The sequence below is a fragment of the Ambystoma mexicanum genome, chromosome 11 (assembly GCF_040938575.1).
Source record: "Ambystoma mexicanum isolate Mex_15411 chromosome 11, UKY_AmexF1_1, whole genome shotgun sequence".
Classification (NCBI taxonomy): Eukaryota; Metazoa; Chordata; class Amphibia; order Caudata; family Ambystomatidae; genus Ambystoma; species Ambystoma mexicanum.
In genome coordinates this window covers 453,125,071-453,151,146 of record NC_090934.1, presented here as the reverse complement: position 1 = coordinate 453,151,146, position 26,076 = coordinate 453,125,071, and the positions used below count along the sequence as shown (strand labels likewise).

Below are 26,076 nucleotides of genomic sequence, written 5' to 3'. Positions count from 1 at the left end.
TAGACCAAGATGAAATAGATCTTATTGTATTACGTGGTCTGTAGACGACAACCTGGGTTTTGGTTGTATTCACATGTAAATCATTGGCCAGTATATAGCTATTAAAGCCATCAAGAAGTTTTTGTAATCCAACTGGAGTTTTGGAAACTAACACCAAGTCGTCGGCATACATTAAAGTTTGGATCTGGCAATTGTTTATCCTGGGGGAGTCCGATGTTATTTCCTCGAAAACCTTGCGCACATCATACATATAGTAGTTGAAGATTGCTGACGCAAGAAAGCAGCCTTGTTTAAGGCCACGAGCAGTTGGAATTGCTCTAGATAGAATACCTTCTAGGTTCAGTCTAATGCGCACTGAGGTTTCTCCATGCAACAACTGAATAATTTGTTGTAGAGTGGGCGGACACTTATCTCTGGGAAGTTTTGCAAACAGAATCGGACGAGAGATGGCATCAAATGCCGTGTGGAGATCCACAAAGGCAAAATAAAGTGCTTGTTTGGTATTTTGCGCTTGAGATTTGAGAGCGTTAAGACAGAACAAGTTAATGTTTGTGCCTAGCCCTGAAAGGAAACCAGTTTGAAACGGGTCTCTTGCATGGGCTGCTTTGGTCCAGATGTTAAAGTCCCTCAAAATAAGTTTTGAAAAAAGCTTTCCGGGGGCATCAAGAAGGGCAATGGGTCTATAATTGCACGGTAAAGTGCGGTCGCCCTTTTTGTGAATAGGGACGATAATAGATGTTTTCCAAGAGTTGGGAATCTCGCGAGTCCTGATGATAGATTGGAAGAGATTATTTAATATTTCAGCCCACTTTGTAGGGTTCAATTTAAACATATGATTACTAAGGCCATCAGGGCCTTTAGCCCGAGAAGAGCTAATATGTCTGATGTATTCTTCTAGTATAAGTGGGGAACAAGCAAGAGACCAACGCTCGGAGTGGCTAGGTAGTTTGACCAAAGGCACAAAAGATGAGTCTGCATATAGGCTAGAATAGTGTTCAATCCATTGGGTCTCAGTAACACTAGAGACCTGTAAAGTACCTTGAGATGTATTAGCACATTGGTTGAAAATTGCCCAAGTTTCGGCCGTATTCTTATTTGCTATTAATTTGAGCATATGTTCACCATCTAATTGTAAAATGTGTGCACGATGTTGTTTCATCCAATTATGGAATTTGCTTTTAACGATTTGCAACTGTTGAATGGAGTTAGGCAAATTTGTTTTAAGAATCATTCTTTTTTCACTATGATATTCAGTCTTTTTAGCCTTGATTAATGGATTGAAGGTATGTTTGTGTGGAAGAAGCTCATTACTTTTCATACGAGAATCAAAAGTAAGGAGAAGGTTAGTATACTAACTAAGTAGAACTATCATTTAAGATGATTAAACGAGCCAGAGAGGACAAGTTACTATTTGACCAACGAAGGCGCGTTTTAGCATTATTAACTATTAGGTCATTCGTATAGTATGACCTTTTGATAGGTAAATAATTCCACTTAATTGTAAGCACTAGTAGGTGGTGATCACTATGTACTTGTGGAAATATTTTAAAAGTGCTTATTTGTCCAGATAAGTTGGTATGTGTATACATATAGTCAATTGTAGTAGATATGGAACCTCTATGCCATGTGGGCTGAGCCGGAATATCGCCTTGAATTTCACCATTGGTCATGTGAAAATGGTGATTTGACATAAAGGAGGTCCATCGCTTAACCTTCTCCATTGTGATTTTTACTTTAGGATTAATACAGTCCAAGTTAAGATCACCTACGATGAGGGTATCCGTAATATCTTGGGAAAGGAATACAAAATCTAAAAGTCTAGACAAACCTGTATAAAAAGCAGTATCAGTCAACCCTAGAGGATTGCGATAGATATTGATCAATGCAATGGTGTGTGCTGGACCTGTAATCTTAACAAGTTGGATAAAGGCAGAAACGGAATCCCAGGCTTCAATGGCGAAACCACTGGATATGTTTACTCCTGTCAATAAACCTGATGATGGTCGACGTCTTTGACTCCCAATGGCTGGAAGCAGAACGATCTCGTAATTGTTCCATACAGGTGTTTGCAGGAGCCAAGTTTCCTGTAGTGCTATTATGTCCATGACAGCTGGGAAGTTAGCAATAGAGGTTTGTAGATGAGAATAACCTCTAGTGTTCCAGCTAGCAACATTAATGAGATGGTCTTTAAATGTTTCTAATGGTTATGACATATACGACTCGGCACGACCAATGTTCTGCATCGAAGGGAGGCTTGCGCTAGATTGATAAGATGGTTGCTTTACATTAGAGTCCCCATTTATAATTGCTGGGTCTTGTGCTAATAAGAACCCCATCGAAAATAATTGCAATTTTGATTTCCAGATGGTATTTAGAACGATACCCGAAGGTATCCACAAATGCACCACCGAACAAGTATTCTCAGAGATGAATTCAATCTGCTCAATGTCACTCGAGCTTATGTCGTCGAGCTCCACCACTTCAGAGAAGATGTTGAGCACACTGCGGCGTTTTAAATCATAGGTGCCAAAGTTTCCTCCTCAACACTTCAAAATTAAAGAATGGCATTTGCGCCGTGCCAAGGGATGAGAAGTGGGTACCACTGGGATGTTATTTCGGGAATTATGGGTTACAGAATGAAAAGGATCCTTTAGATTAGGTTTAGATGGATCTGAAGCGTGAGCTGGAGTGGCGTGAGGGCGATTGTCAGTACGCAGAGAAGATTGTTGAGTTACTATGGATGTTGGCATAGAACTCGGTAAGAGCCATTGGCTCAGCGACGAATTTGGACCACTTGGTTTTTGGGAAAGCTTAGAAGGGATAGACTGAGAGCATGAAACCAAATATGCATCTACAGCCTCACGTATTTGTTCCGCCGAGACTGTGGTGGAAGAGTCAATGCTCTTTTTGGTGGCTGACGACACAATTTTGTCACTTAACAGCTGAGTTTGTTTGGCCTTTACATTTGTTTGGAAGTTGGCAAGTGGAGGCTAACTCAAGTTCACGAATCAAAGCATCTAAGGGAGGATGGCTAGAGGCCATGGTAGTAATTGACACTGGAGGCAACACTGGGATAGAGGACCCAATATTGGACTGTAAAGGGTTCTGACACGGAGGTGGGGCAATTAAAATCAAGTTTGGAGAAGACGCTACAATATTACCCAGAGGTACAGTAGGAAGTCCTAAAATGGGTTTAGGATTCTGCAGACCAGAGATGGGAGGCACTAAGGAAGACGGTATTGCTATCGATTGTGTAGGATTGAAAGTTTGAACTGGCTTACTTGCCAAAGAAGCAGTTGTCGCTTGGGTCAGGGGACAAGAATTTGCACTACTAATAGTAGGAACTGAATCGGGAAAAAGCGTAGGTGTAAGTTGTTTAGACACTGGTGCTTGTATTAGATCTTGAGGAGCTTGTAGTGCTACCAAAGACTCAGGTACCGGGATTAAAGTTTGAAAGAAAGTTTTCATAGTTTGCTTCTGTAATGTCAAAGTAACCAGATTAGAATTTTTCTTGTTTTTTTTCTGGGTATTGTGAGAAATTTTGGAGGTCTTTTTTCTGTTTCTTCTTGCTGGTAAGGACGGAATATCATTTCCTTTCTCAGTAATCGCAGAAGACATAGGGGATAGGGGGGGTGAGAGCACTAAGGTAGAAGAATCAGTTGGGAGAGTGGTATGTGCATCATTCACCAGATCATAAGTGGTGGCAGGATTCAGCCATCCTTCAGAAGTAATAATATCCGCAATTGCCGGTATAATCTGCGGAGGCGGAAACTTAAGGGACATGGGACTTGTAGATACGATGGTCACAATTGAAATATCGTCATCATGAGTATTGTTAGTTCGACAAGAATCGCGAGGATTTGATGACAGATTATCAGCTAAAGTCTTGAGTAGTACTAAGGTTTCGTGTGCTTCTACTGAATGAGCAGTAACTTTGGCATCTAGACATTCAAATAGTTTAAACAGACTTTGTAAAGTTAACTGCATAGCGGCCAAAGTAATGTCGGATGTTGATAGAGCAACCCTGGCTTCTATTGGGAGGGTAGCCAAAGGGAGATGAGAATCAACTGGTAATATAGTCCGCACTGGTGATGTTGTTGTGACAGGAGATGGGCTCTTAGATGGCATGTTTGTTTTGTCCACCAGATTAGCTAATGAAGTGTTAGATGGATTCTGAGAAGTGAGTTTTCCCACAGCACTTTGAAAAGAAAGTCCCTGTGGGACTTGTATTTGGACTCTGCGAGGAGTCGGATAGACAAAGGAAATTGAAGGGGAACTTGGTGAACACTCCAAACGTGAACTGGCTGAAATAAGATTAATTATGCTCTGAGAATCCTGCAATATCGAATTGTTCGAATCAGAGTGTCTAGCATGTAGTGAGAGTTCAGGCTCGAAACATGGAGAGGACGTTAAAGGTCTATCTAAGTGCTTAGTGCCTCTTCTTTTCGTAGTCATACATGGCAAGGGTGTATGCAACATTGTGTTGTCTGAGAGTGGAAGAGCCGCTCTCATGGCGTCACTTTTAGTGTTTTCCTTCGTTAAGGGCTCATAGGGAGACAGAGTGTCAAAAACTGGAAGAACTTCACTAATGTGATCAAGGGTTGATGGAATCTTTGTGCAATGGGAGCTACCTAACATAGTAACGGAAGGAAGATGGACAATCCTACGAGAGAGACAAGGGAGTCGTGCCACAGGTATTGTCAATCCCTTCTGACGTAAATTTTGAGGCATACCAGAAGTTAATAAATAGGCCATATGAAACAAATTGGAAATAGCCAACAATTCAAAATTAAAAATGAGAAGAAATACAAAAATGTTATCACAACAATAGACACACAGTGGTTGGATTGGGTGCTTTCAAAGTTCGAGTAGGACGCTTAAAAATAGAATATAACAGACACTTGGTTCTCTGAATTCAAGCAAAGGTTCACAATTTATCCAGCCACAGGGTAAGGAACGCCCGACAGCTTAAGGAGCTGCCAGAGTCCGTCTCTCCCCCTTACCCTTATGGCAATTGCAGGCTTATGTAGCTAACGGAACAAAGTACCTCTAAACTGGAGTACTCACTGCACACGTACACGGCCACAGCCAAACAGCAAAACAGCGGCTCCAGCCCTTCTGCCACCAGGGCTTACGCCGCAAGGGTGGCTGCAGTGCAGTTTTGAAGATCGTAGGTCAGTCACGTGATCACGACACGTGATTCCCAGCGGCCCCGCCTCCCAATACTAGCAACAGCCCAGTGCTCGCAGTGCTACACGGAGGGGGAGCAGGCTGGTAAGTTCTGCAACAAAAAACAAAAAAAAATGTGGCTGAAGAAAGCTGCCTCCTGCACCTTCAGCAAACGAATCCACAAGTGCTTTTCCTCAACGCCGCTCGGGCGGCTGCAGTGCAGTTTTGAAGATCGTAGGTCAGTCACGTGATCACGACACGTGATTCCCAGCGGCCCCGCCTCCCAATACTAGCAAGAGCCCAGTGCTCGCAGTGCTACACGGAGGGGGAGCAGGCTGGTAAGTTCTGCAACAAAAAAAAAAAGAAAATGTGGCTGAAGAAAGCTGCCTCCTGCACCTTCAGCAAACGAATCCACAAGTGCTTTTCCTCAACGCAGATGTGTCATGGACAGGACTGGTGGCAGCTATCGTTTCACATTATTTTTTAACCCTTTCCTACCATATTAAACGCGTTAACCGCATTTGGCACAAATAGGTGGCCAGGCTCCAAAATCGCCATGCCACAAGGTTCTTTGTCCTGTACTTTGGCCATTTTGCCCCTTCACCTTCTACAGGTCGAGTCGATCCAGGCCAGTCCTTATTTGGTCATGCATTTTCCTGTGAATCCCAATGCTTTTGCGGCCTTCTGCATGCCTTATGTGTGTGCCTCCAGGATGTGGGCTTGGATGTCTGGTCTCAATACACATCCTGGGTGCCAGAGAGTCTAGAGTGTCCTGAATGCCTGAGACCACCGTGGTCTGTGATTGGTCCACGTATGGAGTGAGTGTTTGTGAGCAGATTTTCCATTGGGTCCTCTCCATTTTGGCACAAGGGGAACTTTGGATAAGAGGAGGCTGGAAACACAACTACCAGGTCGATCTCCTGAGTTCTCACTGAACAAAGGATAGGATCCAAGTATCCTACAACTACAAAGTTGAGTCGAGGAACTGCTGGTGACCCGCTGGAAGGTTTGGCACCCTGAGACCGCTGTCGTCCCGTGGGACCCCTCTGCATCCGGTCGACCTAGAAGGTCTGCAAAGATGCTTCGACCCATTGGAATAGTGGGACCAACTATGCTCGGCACCTTCACCAAAACCTGTAAGTAAGCTTTCTCGGAAGGTTCCCTGGGGCAGCCAGTGGGCTGACCAGCTTATGCGGGACTTTTGCTCTTTTGCTCTGTCTCCGCCGTCTTTTCGAGGAGGCCCTCGAAACTTGGTATACTGCTAGCTCTGTGTCCACGGCACCCTCACACCGAATTTCGTACGCTTGGCATTCCCAGGTCTGAAATGAGACGAGTGCGCCTGGACCGGAGTAAATGCGGTTACTGTGTTGCCCTGCTGCAGCGATGTCCTTTCCTAGTCCGCTGCATTTGTGACCCTCTTGCCCCTGAAGCCTGCTGCAGTGAAACTGGGGCGATTCATCCACCCGGATTGGCGAAATTGCCACTGTCTCGTTTGGGAATCATCGCTGGATCTCAGGAACTAAAAGGTGCCGAGACGTCCTTTTTGCCGCATTCGAACCTGCAACCAAATTAGACTAACCTGCCAAAGTTTGGGTCTCCTTGCATCAGGGACCGGTGAGTAATCAATACCCCAACTGGTGGCCCATTTTTACGCAAGTGGCCCCTGGCGGCCCCTCTTCTGTCCACTGCTATTACGCAATAGCAACTCCATCCCGAACTCTCGAACCACCTCTGCCTTCAAGTATAGGTCCTTCTTGAATAGTGGGAACTTATTCTTCATCGCCTCATCCACCTTCCCAAGCTGCTAGAGACCCCTAAAGAGACCCTGTTTTGCCCATTGGAACAACCGCGTGCGTTTACATACATGTACTATTGAGCACAAGGATCCCCTCTTCTTAGGGCTTGGACTGCCTCTTAGTTAGGTGAATAACTGATGTTGAACTGGGCCTAAAGATTAACTGCACTGCCTGTTTCCTTCCCATCTAGGTTGTCAACATATTTCGTGCAGTCACCCTTTTAGATCCCCCTGGTCTTTTATATATATTGTATTGAGTGTGATATATTGGTTTACTTAATGTTACTGTGATTCTTTGCTATGGTCTATGTTACGAAGGCCTTAATATAACACCTGTCTGGAGTAATGTGTAAGTATCCTTGCTCTGTGTGCTCATTGAGGTCCTTCAGTCACCCTCACCCCTCCTGAGACTTAGTCTTGACCGCCTGCCATAGCTACCCTGATTGGTTTGGCTTGTCCAGAGGTTACCCTGTTCCAAGAAACTAGGCTGGCCTTCAGAATCTCTTCCCCTCCTGGACAGAGTTCAGAAATCCTTCTTAACACAAGGTTGTCTTGAAAAGTTAAGCATTTTAATTGCAAACCTGGTTAAACTGGAGTGAGTTTAACATGAGCATGCATTAGGATTCAAAGTATACAGTTTCTCTATTAGAAAGTGAAAACCTGTTCCCATGTTTTTAGCCTTCTCCTTAGTGTGTTAAATAGGATATTGCAGTAAAGTAAAACTTCCTCTTAGAAAGGAAAGAAGTCTTCCAGGGAAAATGTCGTTGTTGTTCCCTGCCTCCTTTTAAAGTCAGAATACAGCTGCTACAACTAGCTATTGACTGCATTCTGAGCATTCTGATTGGTTGAGAGGATGTCAATAATAATCTCTATTTGCTAATAAGAGAGAAGTCTTTATATTTTGACTGATGCTGTTCACTGGTCTGTTTATCGCTAATGGTGGGTTTCCAGCTCACTGTCAATATTCTCACATCAGCTCAAGTTCTGGGTTGCTGTGAGGAATTCGACCATCCGCACTGGGAGTGTGTGCTCGCCTGGGCTTTTTTTTTAGTTTTTTTGATAATGAAAATGATTGGTGGGATATCAACCTCTGAAAATGTGTAAGGCCATTACGCACACATATATTTCGCTCACCGTACAAAATGCATAGTCATGTGTAATCCGGGAGGACACAGCCTACAGGCACCATCCTCCCATGTCATGTGCAGATGGAATGTGACAGCCATGGGTACATCAAAGTATCTCATGAAGGGGGAAGGGACACCTTCCTCCGGCCATGGGCAGTCTAATTAAAATATCAAAGGCTCCATGGTTCTGCTTTCGTATGGTTTAGTTCGGCTGGTGGCAGTGCATGCTAATGAGAGATAATTGAGGCAAGCGTGGAAGGGGCTTGGTTGCCAGACAAACAACAGGAAAACGGGGCTAACACCCCTTTGGTATGCAATGTATCATCTTGAAACTAGTTCCCACCCCTCTGTATGAAAGGCATTGAATGACATGTCTGGGTCCATCAGTTACCGTAGGGACCCCTGCAGAGTGGACCCCTTTCAGAGGGGAGAAATATTTGATTTGAGGGAGACAGGAAGTCTGCTCTTGTCACAAACTTAAAGGGAGACCCGTGCTTTAATTAAGAGTCACAGAGGGTTAACCAGAGAGACACTTTGATCCACAACAGACAGGAAGATGGGTGGGACTTAGGTATATGTTGTCCCCACTTACCTCTCCTGTTGCAGAGCACTCTGGTCCTGACCTCAGGCATAAGAGAAGATTGTTGGTGGGGACCCAGTTTTGGTTCATTAAGGTAGGCTTATCTTGCACCAATCACTAGGGCCCATTTGACTTTAAAAGAGGGTTGAACTCCTCACATAGCAGATCATCCAACGACTTCAAAGGTATTAAGAAGGACTCATTTGGACCTGGGCTGAAGGTACAGTGTACCTTACATCTATTGCCAGTGAAGGAAGGCCACAAGTTCCAATACTGTACCCAGCCAGGACGTAACATGCTCTTCTAGGTTCTGACAGCAAGCATCCTAGGTGGGAAGTGCCAGAGAGTATCTGAACTAAGGACAAGGCCATTGCCTGCAAACAGTCTCCTAAACTTTTGGCTGTCCATCTTGAAAGGACAACAGAAGCCATGTGAAGAAGCTAGGAGTGCCACACAATCATCAACAAGTGTCTGCCTTTTAAGGACATTTTCGGGACAGTAAAGTCCTCGAACTACAACTGGCTGCACCGCTGACTGTTGTAATGCTGCAGTAACCAGAGCCATCCGAGACAACTCGACCAGCAGTCCTGATCTGCAAACCAGCACAGAGACAACAATTCTTTGCCCCGAGCCGCTGTGTAGGACAGCCCGAAGCCGTCCATCCATCCAGCCTCGCTTGCTGACCTGCCTGCCGCCTGATCCCCACAGCTGTCTCCCGCCTCGAACTCTGTCTCAGAAGCTGCCAGGCCCCCTGGAGCCGCCTTGCCGATGTCAGGAATTAAGCACTTCTTAAGCACCAGGTACATGTGAAGGCCCCTAGACACAGTTACAACCCTCTGCCCCTTGCTGCTGAAACCAAATAACCTTGAACAGTAAGACTGATTACCTTACCGACTATCCTCCTGTCAGTTTCCAAAGTGCATCCCTTTCCTTCGTGAAACTTCTGTCCTCTATGTTCCTCTACAGTGTGGGTTGTAATTTGTAGTGTGCTATATCTATCTGTTGTAATAATAATAAAGTAGATTTTTTAATACAAACTTGACTGGACAGTTATTTTTATCATTGGGAAATATTTGTATTTTCGCTGTGTTGCAACAAACCAATGATCCACAACCTTTCAGAGATAAGCCTGCGGTTCCGTCCACGTTACCAAAAATTGGACAAGGAGGTTTATAATTTACTTGTGTTCCAATCTGTTTGGATCCCTTCTGATGTACTAGAGGTGTGGGGCGGATTGATGTTTAGAAACTGATATTCATCCCTAGACTTCTGTTGCACTGAAAGTTGATTTGTCACAGACACCTAGAGTTTTATTTTAAAATCTATTATTCATATTTGGCATCGTTTTAGGCCTTGTGGCTTGTTGCCTAAAGCTTTATATATAGGCTTCATTCAAATGTCATACAAAATATGGGTTGTAATTTCCACCATGAAGAAATCTTAGTCTTGAGAATCGCCAAACCAAAACATTCTCACAATTACTAATATCACTAATATTGAAAGTTGTCTTTTGGATATGTGCAGGCAAACAAGTTTTTGTCCTTTAGCAAACAATCCAAATGTTAAAAAGCTCCTCTTTAAAAGTTGGAAACCCTGTTACACATTTCTAGCCTTCTGTTAACTAATTATTCAAACTTCTGAAAATGTGAAACATTACAGGTGATATGGTTTGAATGCTCAAGCAGACAGAGGACCTGAGGAAGAGAGCTTGATGACATCCTACCGAGGGCCTTGTGTTTTCTTTTTCTAGCACAAACATTTAATAATACCAGAACATAGAAAACACTTCTCCCATTTAGTGTGTGAACAGGGACACCTGCACTGGCACTAGAAATGTGTTTTTGTATTTTCAGCGCATGCAAATCTACTTCACTAGAAATAGAAACACATATTTGATATTGCTATCACTGCTTGTACGTGCTATAATAAGAAACCTTTGAGTTTTATCATTTTTATCATAGACATGGCATGCTTGACACCTGGCCCCAAGCACGAGATTCAGAGTAACAGAATGGGGGACATGACCACAGTGTTTCTGGCGATGTGGAGCAGTGGCCGGCCTGTTCCAGAGGATCAGGATGTTTTGGGGTGCATATGGTTAAGAATGAGGTGCAGGGTTGAAGGCCATCCCCGTAATTACTTGAAAATATTAATTGGGCACGCATGGGCGGTTTAGCATTTTCAACATTTTTCACACTTCTTACTAGCTTTATACCATTAAAACAAACCCCAATTGTTTAAATGTCATTGCAAACGGAGCCTTCAAATCAGAATATGAGTGAAGATATGTTCAAGTTCAATGCAATTAGCATTGTTATTGAGAAGTTGTAGAAATGAATTTCACATGTCTTCCTATAGAAAGAAAACCCTCACCATTCTCCAAGAAAGATCCTGCTCACAGGAGTCACATTTTCAGGGATTACCCAGATCTCTTCAATTGTACTCTTTTATGTGGGTTATTTAACCCATTACTATTACTGTGCAATAGGAATCAGTTATTACATGTAGACAGATCAACTGATTGGCCACACGCTTAGGACCAAACCAAAGTGCATTGAAGTTGATGGTATTATAAGTCTAATCAGCCTTCTTCTTTGCCTCACTTTTATCTTTCTCTCATCACGTTATGTCTCTCTTTTTCCATTCCCTTGTTTACTCACTTAATCACTCCTTATCTCACTCCATTTGAGCCGGAAATTACAGAGACAGCTACTTCTGAACCTAAACTGGCAAAGTGATCTGAGCCATTGAGCAGAACCAGGTTGATGAAGGCATGCACCCCTTGTGCCTCTCCCTTGCATTCCCAATCTCAAAAGTATACATTTTCCCTTTCAGCCGTTCCCTGGATTACACTTTCTGATGCCACTGGATATATTTTCCCAGCCAACTACCGAATTTTGTACCCGAACAACAATGGCTCACTCTGGATGATCCGAGTGCCATCAAATAAGGTGAGCAGCCACTCCTCCATCCAGAATAATTCTGGCGCTGTGATCGAATCTTAGTGTCTGACAAAGATTCTTCAAAGAAGGGCTAGCAGATTTGTGACTACTCAAACTGAATTATGATTTTGTTTTAAAATGATTGCAATTTCTCTGATGTATCTATTGAATTGATAACGTAGCAAAGGATTGGGCAAACATAGGCAGTGCGACATTTATCCGTACTAAAAAGTGAATAAATAGGTTTTTGAGCCACATTGTCTCACTGCTTTTCAATCTTTACATGTCAGCCCTTCCAAATACTGTGGTGGGTCTGAAAATCAGTTTCCCCTAAGTCTAGTCATCGCTATATTGCTGTATTGCTCTGTGTGGCAGAACATCTTTGCTTGGTGTTCCCGTTAGACTGTTAATTGACTTTGCATGTATTACTAGAAGAGAACGTATTTTTGGCTTTTGTATAACACAAACCTGCCCCACAAGCATTTCAGTTTGTTTGTTTGTTTGTTTATTTTATTTATATAGCGCTCCGGACCCGAGAGTAAAAGGGCGCTAAGGACAGGTTACAAGGCACAGTACATAGTAATTTGCAGTAGTACATTAGCAAGGTTATGTACAGTGTATACAGACAGTGGTAGTTAATGCTTACAGTAATGGCATAGGTGAGGCATGTACAATATATACAGATTGTAGCTAGGTCTAGCTTAAGGTTGTTTTTTTGTTAGTAGCCACCCAATGACAAGTTTCCTGAATAACTGGAAGGATTTGGACGATTTGATGTTCAAGGGCAGGGTGTTCCAGAGTTGGGAGGCGAGGATCGTGAAGCTCAAGCCACTGGCTCTTTTAGAAGTAAATCTGGGTACCGTGAGGCATAGAGTGTTGGAGGATCTGGTGGTTCTGATGGCCGGTTTCATGGTGAATTTGTTAGTAAGGTAGGGAGGGGCTAGGTGGTTGAGGGCTTTGTAAGTGAGGCAGAGAGTTTTTAAATCGATTTTCTGTTGAATGGAGAGCCATTTGCATGTGATTCTGGTGGCGGATATATGCTCTCGCCTAGGAATGTTTAGTGCTGCTCGTAGCTCATTGTTTTGGAGAACCTGGAGTTTACTGATTACAGATTGGTTGGCACCTAGGTAGAAGCTGTTGCAATAGTCTAGCTTAGATTGTATGAGAGTTCTAGCTAGCGTGAGGCAGCTATTAGTCTGCAGGCTCTAATTAATTTCCCTGTGCAAGCGGTAGCTGAGGCGGTCGAGTGGAGTTGTTTAGTGAGATTAATATTGGCATCGAGATAAAAGCCGAGGGTTTTCACATTTTTAGCGACAGGGATAGTGTTGCCATCGATGATGATGTTGGAGTAGTCTGAGCTCAGTTTTTGTAGGTTATTAGGTGATCCAACAAGGAGCAGTTCAGTCTTCTCGTCATTCAGGCAGAGGCCATGTGTGGCCATCCAAGCCTGAATGACGGAGAAGATTTCGTTGATCCTAGTGACATCAGCATTGTAGTTGCCAGAGATGGTGATGAGTATCTGGGTGTCATCCGCGTAGTTTGTGTAGGTGACACCCAGATGGTCCAGTTTGTCAAAAAGAGGCTTTGTAAAGATATTGGGCCTCATTACAACCCAGGCGGTAAGTTCCCTACTTTACCACCATGGTGTAAATTCCGTTTATACCATGGTGGATGGCGGATTTACCGCCCCATTCCAAGGTGAGTGGGTCGGTAAATCCCCATTCCCCATTTACCCTTCCCCATTCCCATTTTTGCCCCATAGGGCATAATGGGAGTGGGGAAGGCGCTAATTACGGCACCGTAAATTACGGTGCCGTAATTAGCACCAAGGCGGGTTAGCGCCTTGCATTTTAACGCCTGCTAAAAGCAGGCGTTAAAATGGTAATCAGGCGTTAAGGGTTAACGGCGGCGACGGCGCCGTTAAACCCTTAACTCCTGGGTTGTAATGAGGCCCATTGTATAGAGTGGGGGAAACACATGAGCCTTGTGGGACACCACAGGTGATGGGGATGAGGTCTGCTGCTGTCACAGAGGAAAAAACCCTCATGGTTCCGTTGGCCAAGAAGGACTGTATCCACGTGACCGCAGAGGAGGAGAAATGGGCAGCAGAGGAGAGGTGGTTACCGAGTATTTTAGGTCGACCAGGTCGAAGGCTGCTGAGAGGTCTACGAGAAGTAGGATGGCAGCCTTACCCTTATCTTTAATGTCATCAATCTGACTTTTGAGGTCAACAAGGGCGGTTTCTGTTCCATGTTGAGGTCGAAAGCCAGATTGACGCAATCCTAGTAATTGGTTGAACTCTAAGTAATCCTGAATTTGCAGGTAAGCAACTCTGTCAAGGATTTTTATCAGGAAGGGAACAGTGGTGATAGACCTGTAATTAGTAGGAATGGCTGGGTCCAGGGGCTGTTTTTTTAGAAGAGGGAGGACCCATGATTGTTTCAAATTGTTGGGTACTGAGTTGGTGGAGAATGATAGATTTATTAGCTTGGAGATGAATGGGGAGAGGTCTCTTTCTGCATCTTTGATAACCTTTGCAGTTTGAGGGTTTGAGGGAGGTTATGATTTTTTGGACTTCTGGTATAGTGACCTTTTTGAATGTGAAGCCAGGGTTGGTGTTAGGGGTAGTGGGTAAGCTAGGGGTAGGGGAGTTACTACTGGAAAGTTGTAGTCTTTTGTTCTCAGTTTTCATTTGCAGGCCAGTGATTTTATTAGTAAGGGCTTCTTGGATGCTCGTGCACCATGGTTGGTCTTTCACGGACATGTCCGTCGGTGGGTTAGGGTTTTCTAACTCCTTCATGATAGTTAAGAGTTCTTTAGCACTGGAGCCTGCATTATTTATTCTTACATTGTAGGCTTCCTTCTTAGTGCAGATTATTTATTTTTTATAAAGGGAGGAGGCATTTGTAAGATTGATTTTATTTTCCACTGATGGAGTCGTTTTCCATAGGGTTTCCATCTTCTTTTTTTTATTTCTGAGTATTTTGAGTTCAGGTGTGTACCAGGAGTTAAGATGGGCTCTGTGTTTACCTTTACGTAATTTTAGTGGGGCAACGGCGTCAATGGCTTTGGTCATGGCGTCATTGTAGGTGTCTACTTGTAAGTTAAGGTCCGAAGTGTCGGGGATCGTATTTAGGATGGCAGAACCAGTGGAGTGAGGGCTTCCGCGGTAATGTTACACTTGTTTCTGGTCAGACATGCTGGTGCAGGGGGGCACTGTTTGTGGTTCGGGTTGTTAATGCGAATGTCAAATGATAAGAGGAGATGGTCAGTCCATACAAAAGGTTGGGGGTCTTTGCAGATGATGTTGCAGTTGTGGGCAGTGAGCCACATCGCGAGTTGGGAGGTAGCCCTTAAATGTGGAGGTAATGGTATTAACGCCGTATTTGAGGGCTGGCCCTATCACGAGTCTAGCTTATTTACCCCCAGCTCTGAGCTGGGTGTAAATTTGCCATAGAAATGCCCATTTCCGGTGCAATTCCCACCAGCGGTATTACCGTGCGGTAATTCCCCCTGAAAATTCCCCATTGGGTCCTATGGACCCAAGGGGGGATGGGGATTAACAGTTAGCGCCCAACCCGTGATCTAATATTGCCAGACCGATGGGCGCTAACACTAATATAGTTGGGATCAGGCCCATACAATGGTGCTGAAGCAAGTGAATAGTTATAAAGACAGCATGACAAGAAGATCCAGCAACCCGAAGAGAGTCAATATGCTTCAATAAATAGAGAGAGTGGAAACGAGGACTGAGGGTGGAGACAATGTGTCAAGGTCTAGGAGGGAGATAGATAGATAAGAGAGCAGGGGAACAATGGGAAGGGAAGGGAATGGGGATTTCCAATAAAGGAGAGTGGCATGACCTTTGGAGTGTATTCTGAATGATGAATATGTAGGGGATAAGTGCAGGTTGTGCTCAGTAAGCCTTTCTGTGGTGTCAAATATATCCGTATGTGATGTTAAATAGGTTGACTTGTGCTTACTCTGTTAATTGATGCGTGTGTGCTGAAGAAAAAATTGCTCTCGTCAGGACGGGAATATGGTTTCAAGCAACAAATTTGAATATTCATAAAAATGAGGTTAGACTGCGGATAAGAGGTTTGGGCCTAACATATGACACCACAATGCACTTAATAGTGCTGAAGCTTGGAGTATTTTCAGCTAATTATAAATCTCTGCATAATTTTACATTTTTACATTTTAGATGTTTTCAGCAGATGACCTTTTGGTTTCTGGCTTACCAGGGAGCGGGTGAGAGGGCAGGTTCACAGAACATTTTCCTCAATTGAACATTTAGCTCAATGGGGCCAATTCACAAAATACATTTGGCATAGATTTGGTGATGTACAAAGCAACCTTTGAATTGTACAGTTGTAATTCTCTGCATGCAATTCTCCTGATTCCCAGAAGGCACTTGCGTGCAGGGGGAGAGGTTGGTTGCATGTGCCAGGCACCATCAGCTAGACACCTTCATGCATGTTCAGTGAGTGTATTTTCAGTGAGGGACTTGAAATGAGCCATGCTTGCAAATGCACATTGACACTTTCCCCCCTGTTTCAGGTGCAGCAATGCAAAAACAATGTGTCAGTATGGGCACCATACTCAACAAACTGCAGTGAAAACGCCCTCGGCACCAGGACATGAACCGATCAGAATATGATGAACCCTGGGATCCCCCCACCGCCAAGTACTGTTGGGTCAACCAGACCCTCTGAACAATATTTTAAGAATTATTTTTGGTATTGAATTAAGAGAATTATTTGTGAAGATAGAAGCTCACAAAGAAATGGAGGATGCCATTGCCATCCTTCATTTAATGTGGTTTGGGAACCAACCAGACGGCCAAGCCGGATGCCATTTGAGCTGTTTGCCCCACTTAACCAGTTGAGAGTACTTCAGTAGTATTCACTGGTGATACAGGTATGTCACCATATTACATATTTGATGATTCATAAGCATGGTGCATGCTGACACAGATTCAGCCCCGATGATGGACATTGTCAGAAATGCACTGGTAGGCTGTGTTTTCAATCTGTGTCCTTGCTGTGCTTTTGAATTAAATGATTGAATCATCATGGATATTATGTGGGATTTATTCTTTTTGACTAAATGTTCACAAAGAATTCTCTTAATGCAATACCAGGAACAATTCTTAAAATATTGTTTAAGGGATCTGGTTGATCCATTGGTGAGCACACGGTACTAGGGGACCATCTCCAGGTTCATCATTTTCAGTGGAGACTCAGCCATCATTGCGCTTTCCCCTTCAGCTGACCTACTCTGGGGTAGAACATGCTCTATGAAGAACAGCCGGATGGCCTGCTGCATCTCTGAGCCCATCCCTTTGTGAAGCATGGATGCCGGTGCACAGCCCTCTCCGTGAAAACGCGGCAAGCAGACCGTTCCAGTGTTTTTAGGCAATTATGTCTACAATTAAGAATTATTCATAGAAAATATTTTTTATAGACTGATTATGAAATAGAGACCAACTGTAATCATTGTTAAAGACATAGGGCCTCATTACACGGATGGCGGTAAGGGTTTAAAATACCGGTACCGGTAAATCCTTACCGACTTACTACGAGGTCCCTTTGCGGGTTGGGGAATTTAACGCCTGCTTTTTGCAGGCGGTAAAAACCAACCCGCAAAGGGACCCGGGAGCTAATTACGGTACCGTAATTAGCGCCTTCCCCATTCCCATATAGCCCTATGGGGCAAAAATGGGAATGGGAAAGGGCAATGGTGGAAGGGGGAATTACCGCCCCGCCAACCTTGGAATAGGGCGGTAATTCCCCTTTCCACCAAGGCGGTGCCGGTATTTTACCGGCATGAACCATGGCGCTAATAGCGCCATGGTTCACCGCCATCCGTGTAATGAGGCCCATAGTAAACTGTTGCGAAAAAGTAATATCAGATTGATTTACTTACAGATTTACTACATATATGCTTAATTCCTGATCCCTACTTTGTAAAACTACAAAGTTTCATGACTGTGTTATCAATTTGCACCAAGACCAATGTTTTCTTTCTTACTCCAACTTTTCAATGGGTTGCATCTGCAACGAATCAAATTTGCTGGCAAACTGTATTGCAGCAATTCATTTGAATTAAACTGAAGCCAGAAATGCCTGCAGTAAATTATACCAGTCGCTGTGAAGCACCCAATGTTTTGTGTATTTTGAAATCTTCCCAAAACATGCATCTATAGAGCTGGACTTTCACTTTAGGCACAAATGTAGATTTTTACTTATACACATGTATGTCATATGGGGACTGATTACAAAAGCGTTTTTCAATGGGAACATCGCACTGAAAAAACTCTTTGTAAATCAGGCCCAAGGTTGGGTACACAAAAGATATTTTTGTCGCCCACACTGCCACTCCTTGGAGCTCATTACGAGTATGGGGGTGCAGGAAAAAACAGTGGTAATGCAGCAGCAATCCTGTTACCACTGCATTACCAGATCTCCGTTCAACAACTTTGGTGGTTAGGTGGAAGTTTTTCCTCCTGCAAAATGCTGGAGGTAAATCCTCCACCGAACCACCAAAAATAGCAAAAACCAGGAAAGTACTTCCATCAGAAATTCGGCCAAAATCTCCATGGAGTCCTATAGACTCCAGAAATGGGGACTTACACTCTGGGAACAAGTCGCAGTGACAGTAATTCTGTACAGCAGTATTTTGTCAGATTTACCACTGAAATACTGCCAAACTTGGAACAAGTCCCAATGTCTTCTACCGCCTTCACCAATGTAGAAAAAAATCTGAAATTACCTATAATCTTCTTGGCACAATAATGTGAGCAACGCAAAGGGAGGGTAGTTGATGGTTCCTAATCAGACACATTTGATTCTACATTTGCTAGCTATGGCTAACACTATTCACAATGAGTGGTTTGGTTTTTTGTGAGAAATGAGCAGGTCACTGTATGCAAAAAGGTGCCACCATTTTTCTTGGGCACTTTGCTCCAGCACAAAGAAAGCACTGATCAAAGGTGCCCGACTTTAATGTATTAAAGTGTCTGAGACACCCACATGGGTGTTTCGAGCACTTTACACAATTAGAGGCATGCTTTTAGAGGGTCTAGGATCATGAAATATCAAACAAAGAAAACATTGTTTCTTATCCTGTTTTAGAGATACAACTGCTAGTTGGACAGCAGTGATTCTTTCGGCTGCCCCCCTGGTTAAAAACGATTGCAGAGAAGGGTAAAAAAAAATGCATCAAGCATCCCCTCTGTGCCTCTTCCAAATGCGTTCTATTGTTATGAATTTTAAAGTGCAGTCTATTTGTGAATCATAGAAACGTCCCCTTATACCACATGGGTTGTATGCATTCCAATAGACTGGATTAATCGGAATGCATGCATCTGTGATGTGCACATTCAGAAGACATTTGTGAATATTCACATCATTTCATACTCAATTGACGACAGTGGCACAGTGCATTCCTTTGTTTATGTCACAAAAACATTTGTGAGCTGGTCACTAGACGTAATCTCCATAATAGTTCTTCTGTTTCACAATTTATTTGACTAATATGTCCAACCATACATTACTTCATACTCTGATTTTTGCAGATCTGCAAATTAAATGCTGTGAAGATATACATTGAGATGCAACTTGTTATTTGCCTCTTACAGGTACTCCTAGATTTCAGTGTTGGTGCCCTGTCCACCTTAACGTGTATCTCCGAGTCCATCAAAGTGTATGATGGGAGCAGCACATTTTCACCCGTTTTATTGGACAGGACCTGTGCCTCTGGACAGCTCCCCTCAGTGGTGTCTTCTGGGAATTCAATGCTGGTGCAGTTCAACAACAGAGGGCCAATCCTTCCCCTCGGCTTCAGTCCTCGCTACAGCACAGGTACGTCTGAACCCTCTTCGGTGCCATCCATGCCATGCCACCCATGGAGCTTCACAGTGTTAATGTTTATCTTTTAGGATTGTGCTTTCTATATCTCATACCCCATGATTCCTCAGCAGAGAAGTACTATGCATAATTATTGAAAATACCTAATAGTATTGCTTTCACTTTTAAGCTTTTGTTTCTATTTAACCCATATTTGCTACCTGTTGTTTTAGGCATAGATATTTAACCCATATTTGCTGCCTGTTGTTTTAGGCATAGATTTAGTAAAGACCATGACATTGAGAAAACATTTAAATTCTGTACAACGTGGAGAAGGATGAGAGAAAAAATTCTAAAACATTGAATAACAAGCACTGAAATTGAAAACTAAGTGATAGTCCCTGAGATTGATTGGTGAGGGCAGGATACATTATCGCCACCTGCCAGTGAAAACTACTAGGATTAACTGTTAAGAGTGAGAAGGAGACCTTGCCACCTCTCAGTGAAGGTGTTTGGGTAAAGTGGGTGTGGTCGCACTATCTCCTCTTTTGTGTGAAAATCTCTGGGATTGAATGAAAAGAGTAAGAAGTATTTATTTCATAATTCATGGCAGCCTGCAATATCTGTATACAAACCTACAAATAATGTTCTTGTTACAGGCTAGTTGTGACATCACAACTGACCTGAAATAAGAAAATTACATCACAATTGCTCTGTAATCAGTTATCACGCTTCGTTTTGATGTCACTATGCCTCCTTGAGCCAGCAGAGAGAATGCCAGCACATATATGAAGCACATTATTAAAGCCTTGAAAAGCTTTTTCACATTCCTTGCTGAATGAGCAATTTTCTGTGACACATGTCAGCCAGTAATTGACAAAGAACTGTTTATGGTAGAATGTTTAATTTAAGGACTGTTGTAGTTTTACTCATGTGAACAAGACACTTCATGTTATTACTTAATTTAAAGCACAAAATTAACATTTTGTCACTTCCTTTATTAAACTGCTTGAACTATTTTTCTGCAGCACATTAGGAGCTGCATTTTTGCTTTTTTAAATCCAAACAGATTCTATATTGATTATATCAACAAATAGAAAATCTCTTACATTATATTAAGCAAGAGATAAGGTGTTAAATGGAATGACAGTGTGTGGTCATGTATTATAAGAAATAGAATATCTCCCAACATACATATGAAGGATATTGCAAGACGCCTTAGAGTTCTGTGACCTTTAATGTATGGTAGGGGTAGATCATTCCATATTTTTTCCTTCAGTGACAAAAGTGTACTGCAGATTGCCTCAGAACTCACCAATACAAATTACAAAAGTAATCCAAAAAGGAGTGTACACCAAGCAAGTAGTAACATAATTTATTCTGGGCCCAGGCACAGCTGGGAAAGCAAAATTCACACAGAATGCGGAACAGAACTGCATGAACGGTGCTGTCGAAGATACGCCCCTAAGAAAAGAGCTTGTATAATCATACAAACTAATTAGCATCAAACCACATTGAAACATTTGGTTAGTCCTTCATGTGAGGCTAGTTGGTAGAGCTATGTCATTCCCCTATAGTGGGACATACATTATCCTGAAATGATTGGGTCCTGCAAACCTTGCCACACCACCCTCGACCACTTCTGTGATGTCAAAACCGCTAATTCCCACATCTTAGTGGCAAACATTGAGACATTTGAGATGACCAGCGGATCTTCATTCATCTGGTGCCGGTCATCTCCATCCATTTCTCATGGGAATACAATTGATCATGACACTGGAGGAGCTGTGAGCCATTGACAAGTTACCATTTCAATGTTGCATTTTAGGAACTCTTCAAACCTCTTTGCAGATACACATGTGCAAAGGGGCAATTTGAAGCTGCCATGGGACATTTTAAAACCATCAGCAAACCAGTTTCATAAATAATATGCCAAATTATAAAATGGTTATGCATTTGCTGCCTTTCTGCGGGACCCATGAGCTTCGCTTCTTGAAGTTGAAATGATCAAAGGCTTTTAATTTCTTACCCTATGATCCTGGTAATGTATAATTTGCAATGTGTTGCCAGCCTCTCAGGCTACTAAACAAGTTATTATAATGTGAATTTGTTTCTAGTGAAAAGCATGCTGTGAGGCTTATTTAAAGCATTTTCCAGACTAGTACATAGAACTGTGTGGCTATCAATGAAGCCCTCTCCCATCTTAGTGGGCTAATCCCACAGCTGATATGTTTGTGACTTTATACCACACTAAACTTGCATTTTTACCACATTATCTGCCATTTTATTGATCCATCAATAACTAACTCTTTTCCTTCTCCCAGTCCCCACTCTGCTGCTTTCTTTTTAGGGATCCATATTCTTTTTAGTCTACTCATGTCACCTCCATCTTCTTCCTAGTCTTCCAATGGTCCCTCTATCAGTACACGCCCCTACCCATCCTTTTTGATTGATTGATATTTTATTTCTATCGCGCTCGTACACAAGTGTTTCAGATTGCGACAAGGCAAGGGAGGGGAACAGGGGAGAACAAACAGCAATCTTACTAGGCCCAGTGACATTGAGAACGTGCAAGTGCATGAGAGAAGGGGGAGAGGAAAAGTGCATGGAAGGGGGGAGAGGTGGAAAGAGATGAATAACAATAAATAAATAATAAAGGCGACAAACAGTGGTAATGCAGCCAGCAATTTGCAAGTGGTAGGTTTAAGGCAGCAGACAGGGTAGGTCCGATAAGTGCAGGAAGAAAAAGGGGGGCTGTATGGGTACAGATACAGACCCCAGTGCAAGGGGTGGCCCGGAGGCAGTGCGGGAGATTGACGGGATGAGCAGGTGCCTGGGCCCAAAAGACAGAGGGTGGCAAGGTGCACAGTGCCAAGAGAGAACAGATCAGCAGAGGAGAGGGGGAGCGAAGGCAGAAGAAGAGAGGAGGGTCTTGAGGTGCTTCCGGAACCGGAGATGGTTCTCCTCAAGTTTTAGAGTGGCAGGGAGGCTGTTCCAGAGGGAGGCCCCAGCCGAAGACAGAGATCTACCCCCGGCTCGTTTCTTAGAAAAACGACTGACCCTGAGTGAGTTGGAGGTAGAGGAGTGAAGAGCTCGAGAGGGGAGGTATTTGCCACATGAAATCCAATAGGCATCATAATTCTCTATATCTCCTGGTGGTATTGTAACCCAGTCAACTTCATCATACATTTTTCACCCTTAGTTTGTTATTGGGCTTATTTTTATCATTTACCCTGTCAACATTCAGGGGCAACATAAACTGTCCCTTTGTTACAGAGTCTCAAAATAGTTTTTCCAATGCAGAAGGTGACGAGCAAGAGGACCAATGTGGGGACAGTAACTTGAAATACTTCTGAGAGCCAAGCAGGCACCCATGCTAAAAGGGTGTCCAGCCAATTGTTCGATTGCACTCCATTAGCTTTGTTTGTCATCTTCTCATGGAGTATCTGTATTTCATTGATGGCTGCACCCAATGTTCCATTTGATGCCTCTCCATCGGACCCTATGGTACAACAGCTGCTCCCTATCTTGGCACAAACTCCTCCCTCTATGGAAGTGAGAAGGTCCAACATGTACCTATTCTAGAGTGTCAACAAATGTAGTGCCCTCAGCTCTTCCTTTACTGTGTTTAGGCCATTTGCTGTTGAATTGGCCAGACTGGTGTAACTCGTACCTGGTGAGTTGTAGCCACTTGCCATTAGCTGCAGTTTGCACACCTGGAAGCAGTAAAGAAATGAAAAAAGTGGCTTCCTTGAAAAATAGTTGAAACTCAGCAGGAATTGCTGCTAGATTTTCTATACTTTTCTCAGATCAATAGGTATTTGCTCTCCTTTTTCTGTTTAGCACTCCTTGCATTGTTTGCTCCTTGATTTGCTGCACCACTTTTTCTGTTTGCAGTACCCTTTGGGTGCACTACAACAATCCTGACCTCCTGGCAATAGCAACCTAACCTTTGGTATAAGTCTGTATTACACAGGTTGGTAGTGTGGACGAGTAGCCAGGCTTATCTCAAGAGGGGCTAATGTGAGCTGTAGGGGAGTTAGACAGAGATTCACAGTGACAAGTATTCAAGTAAACACTTACGCACAGGGTTTCTTAATAAAACGATTATTAATTTATTTACTAGTCAGTTAATGAAAGCCATCTTCAGGAGGGAACACTGTAAAACACCACACAAATACACTTCACAGATACACACTCTTAACTTTCTAAATCAGCAAATACCCATTCGGAATGGCATACAAGCACTACCTACACCCATAGGTGACTTCAATAGCTAGGGTGCTGTTGACATTAATATATCACTGTTTGTATTAAGAATGCTCTCAGAGGAAGTGTCAAAGAAAAGAGGGGTTAGAATAAAGCAAATATCCACACAGTTATTCTCAATTAGGTAAGTACTTTCAATAACCCCCTAATGCAAAGTTAGTGAACCCTTTCTTGGGAGGAAGGCAGAAAATACTTAAACAGAGGAGAGAAAAGTCATTCAGGGAGGCAGGCCAGCCAATGTTAAGTTAGCAAAAGTTAGGTGAACTGAAGCACTTCTTGCAGGTAAGTAGAAAGTCTTTCCCAATGTTTTAAAAGTCTTGTAGGATAGAAGAAAATCAAAGTAGGGCCACACACTGATTAGGCTTATGAGGTAAAGAAGCTGGCAGCAACTATACAAATGCAACCAAGCAAGTCTCCAACGAGGACAAGTGCTTACACAACAAGAGGTAAGTTCTCTTTGACTGTACAGTACCTTTAGGTTAAAGAATAAGTGCAGCAGATGGCTTCTGTTCCTGTGCAGCTCTGCAGATCTCGTTGTTCCTGGACCTTTGTCTTTGGGACAAGAGGGAGGATGCCTGGGGACTCCTGCACTACAATGGGATGGTCACTGCTCGCAACAGGCTATCTTCAAACAAGTGGCTGTTGTTTCAGCTCCTTGCATCTACTGCAAATAGCACCACCGCGGTTCCTGGCTGTTGAGATGGGCTTTCCTTGCTTCTTGCGACCAACACTCTGTTGAGGGTGCTCAGTCTCGGCCAGTCCTGCTTCCTAGGAGTCCGGAGGATCTTCCTGGAGCGCTTGGCCAACTTAAAAGCAATGCACACGAACTGGCTTTCCTCTCCATGGCGATCCTGTTCCAGCAGTGACTGCAGTGGATACTCGACTAGCGTTGAGAGGATGTCCAGGTGGCTTACTTTGGAGTTGATTGATCCCACCAACTCAAAGGGAGACGTCATCCCTGCAGGAGATTCTCTGTTGATACAAATTTGGAGTTTCAGCACAGCAGCAGGGCTTCACCGGGCACACCAACTGTCCAGGAGTTGCAACAGGTGTCTTCTTCGAGTTCTTCTTCAGATTCCTTCATCCAGTGGTCGACTCTGCCTTCAAAGCCAATAAAAACTTGCATTTTATGCAGCTTGCTTCCATTCATTCCAGCGTAGCTGTCAGTCACCCAGCAGGGTGGCTGTCCTTACCGGAGAGCAAGCCAGCCAATCACCTAAGAGTGCATTCCTGTCTCCTAGGAGACTAATCACATGGAGTTTCGAGCACCTCCCTCGCTTCCTGCCCTGCCAGACACCCTGGAGCCAGAAGCGGGTTTCACTCGTGAATCCCGGCAAAGACAAAATGAACAAAGGGACCAAACCTGGTTTGACGTGCAGAGTAAATCTCAAGAAGGACCAATCCACAAGGCAATGGCAAAAAAAGAAGACCGGGCCATTTTGACAGAAATGGCTCCCATGGGTGCTTTACCGTGGCTGCGAACGCAGCCCGCAGTAAAATCCCATAATGGTAGTAAAAATTAAACCACTGCCACCAACCATTCTGTATGGAAAGGATAACATAAAATTGTTACATGAGAAACTAGACAGAGGGGATACTAAGTAACCACTCCAGCACCCTATTGTAAGATAATATGTGCTGGGTCTTGAAAGTTACAAAGGTAAGTAAAGTCAATTTCACTTTACTGCTCTTGGAAACAGTAGTTTATCCAAAAGAAGGTATTTAAACCTTGAGGAAATCTGGAAGACTTATACGTTACTGAGGAAAAAGTTAATGAGAGCTAGTGTATGCTCCCCATCATGTTGCGCTCTGCCCCTCTTCTCCGGGGGAGCTAGTGCTCTTGTCCCTGCACACATTAGTGAGATGAACCCATCCTCAGCGACCTTCAACCTTGGGGTTGAGTATATCAATGTATGTGGACCAGTAAAATGTTCTTCTTTCCACTTTCTGATGCGTTTTTTTTTTTATAAACAAATCTTCTCTCCTGGATAGAGAAGTGCTGCTTGCGGTAATTCCCTTGCCTGCTCGCTACTGTTTATTTCACCTGCTTGCTCTATCCATACTCTTGAATTTGTCTGTTCGGATATATAGGCAAGCAATCTTGTAAGTTCTGTGAGGTACATATGAAACTCCTCCCCTAAGATGTGAGAAGAGTTAGCATCAGAAATGGTACGTGCCAGTGAAATAGGCGCATGCATTCTCTGACCAGTAACAATTTCCTAGCTTAGCAAAGCACTCTTTAAGAAAGCCATTCATTTTCTCAGTCCTACCATTGGCCTGTGGGCAGTTAATGGTACAAGTAGATGTTGCCATATTCCCAGAAGGGCACTTATTTCCTCAATCA

General features: G+C 43.4%; 1 protein-coding gene across 1 annotated transcript in view; it reads left to right on the top strand.

The window, feature by feature from the left end:
* The window catches only part of LOC138505001 (tolloid-like protein 2), a 160,150-nt gene that overhangs the window by 116,737 nt on the left and 17,337 nt on the right, over window positions 1-26,076 (top strand). The window contains exons 18-19 of the mRNA XM_069625360.1: window positions 11,507-11,622; window positions 19,256-19,478. Of these exons, the coding sequence (XP_069481461.1) occupies window positions 11,507-11,622; window positions 19,256-19,478 (339 nt within the window). The remainder of the gene's footprint in view (window positions 1-11,506; window positions 11,623-19,255; window positions 19,479-26,076) is intronic.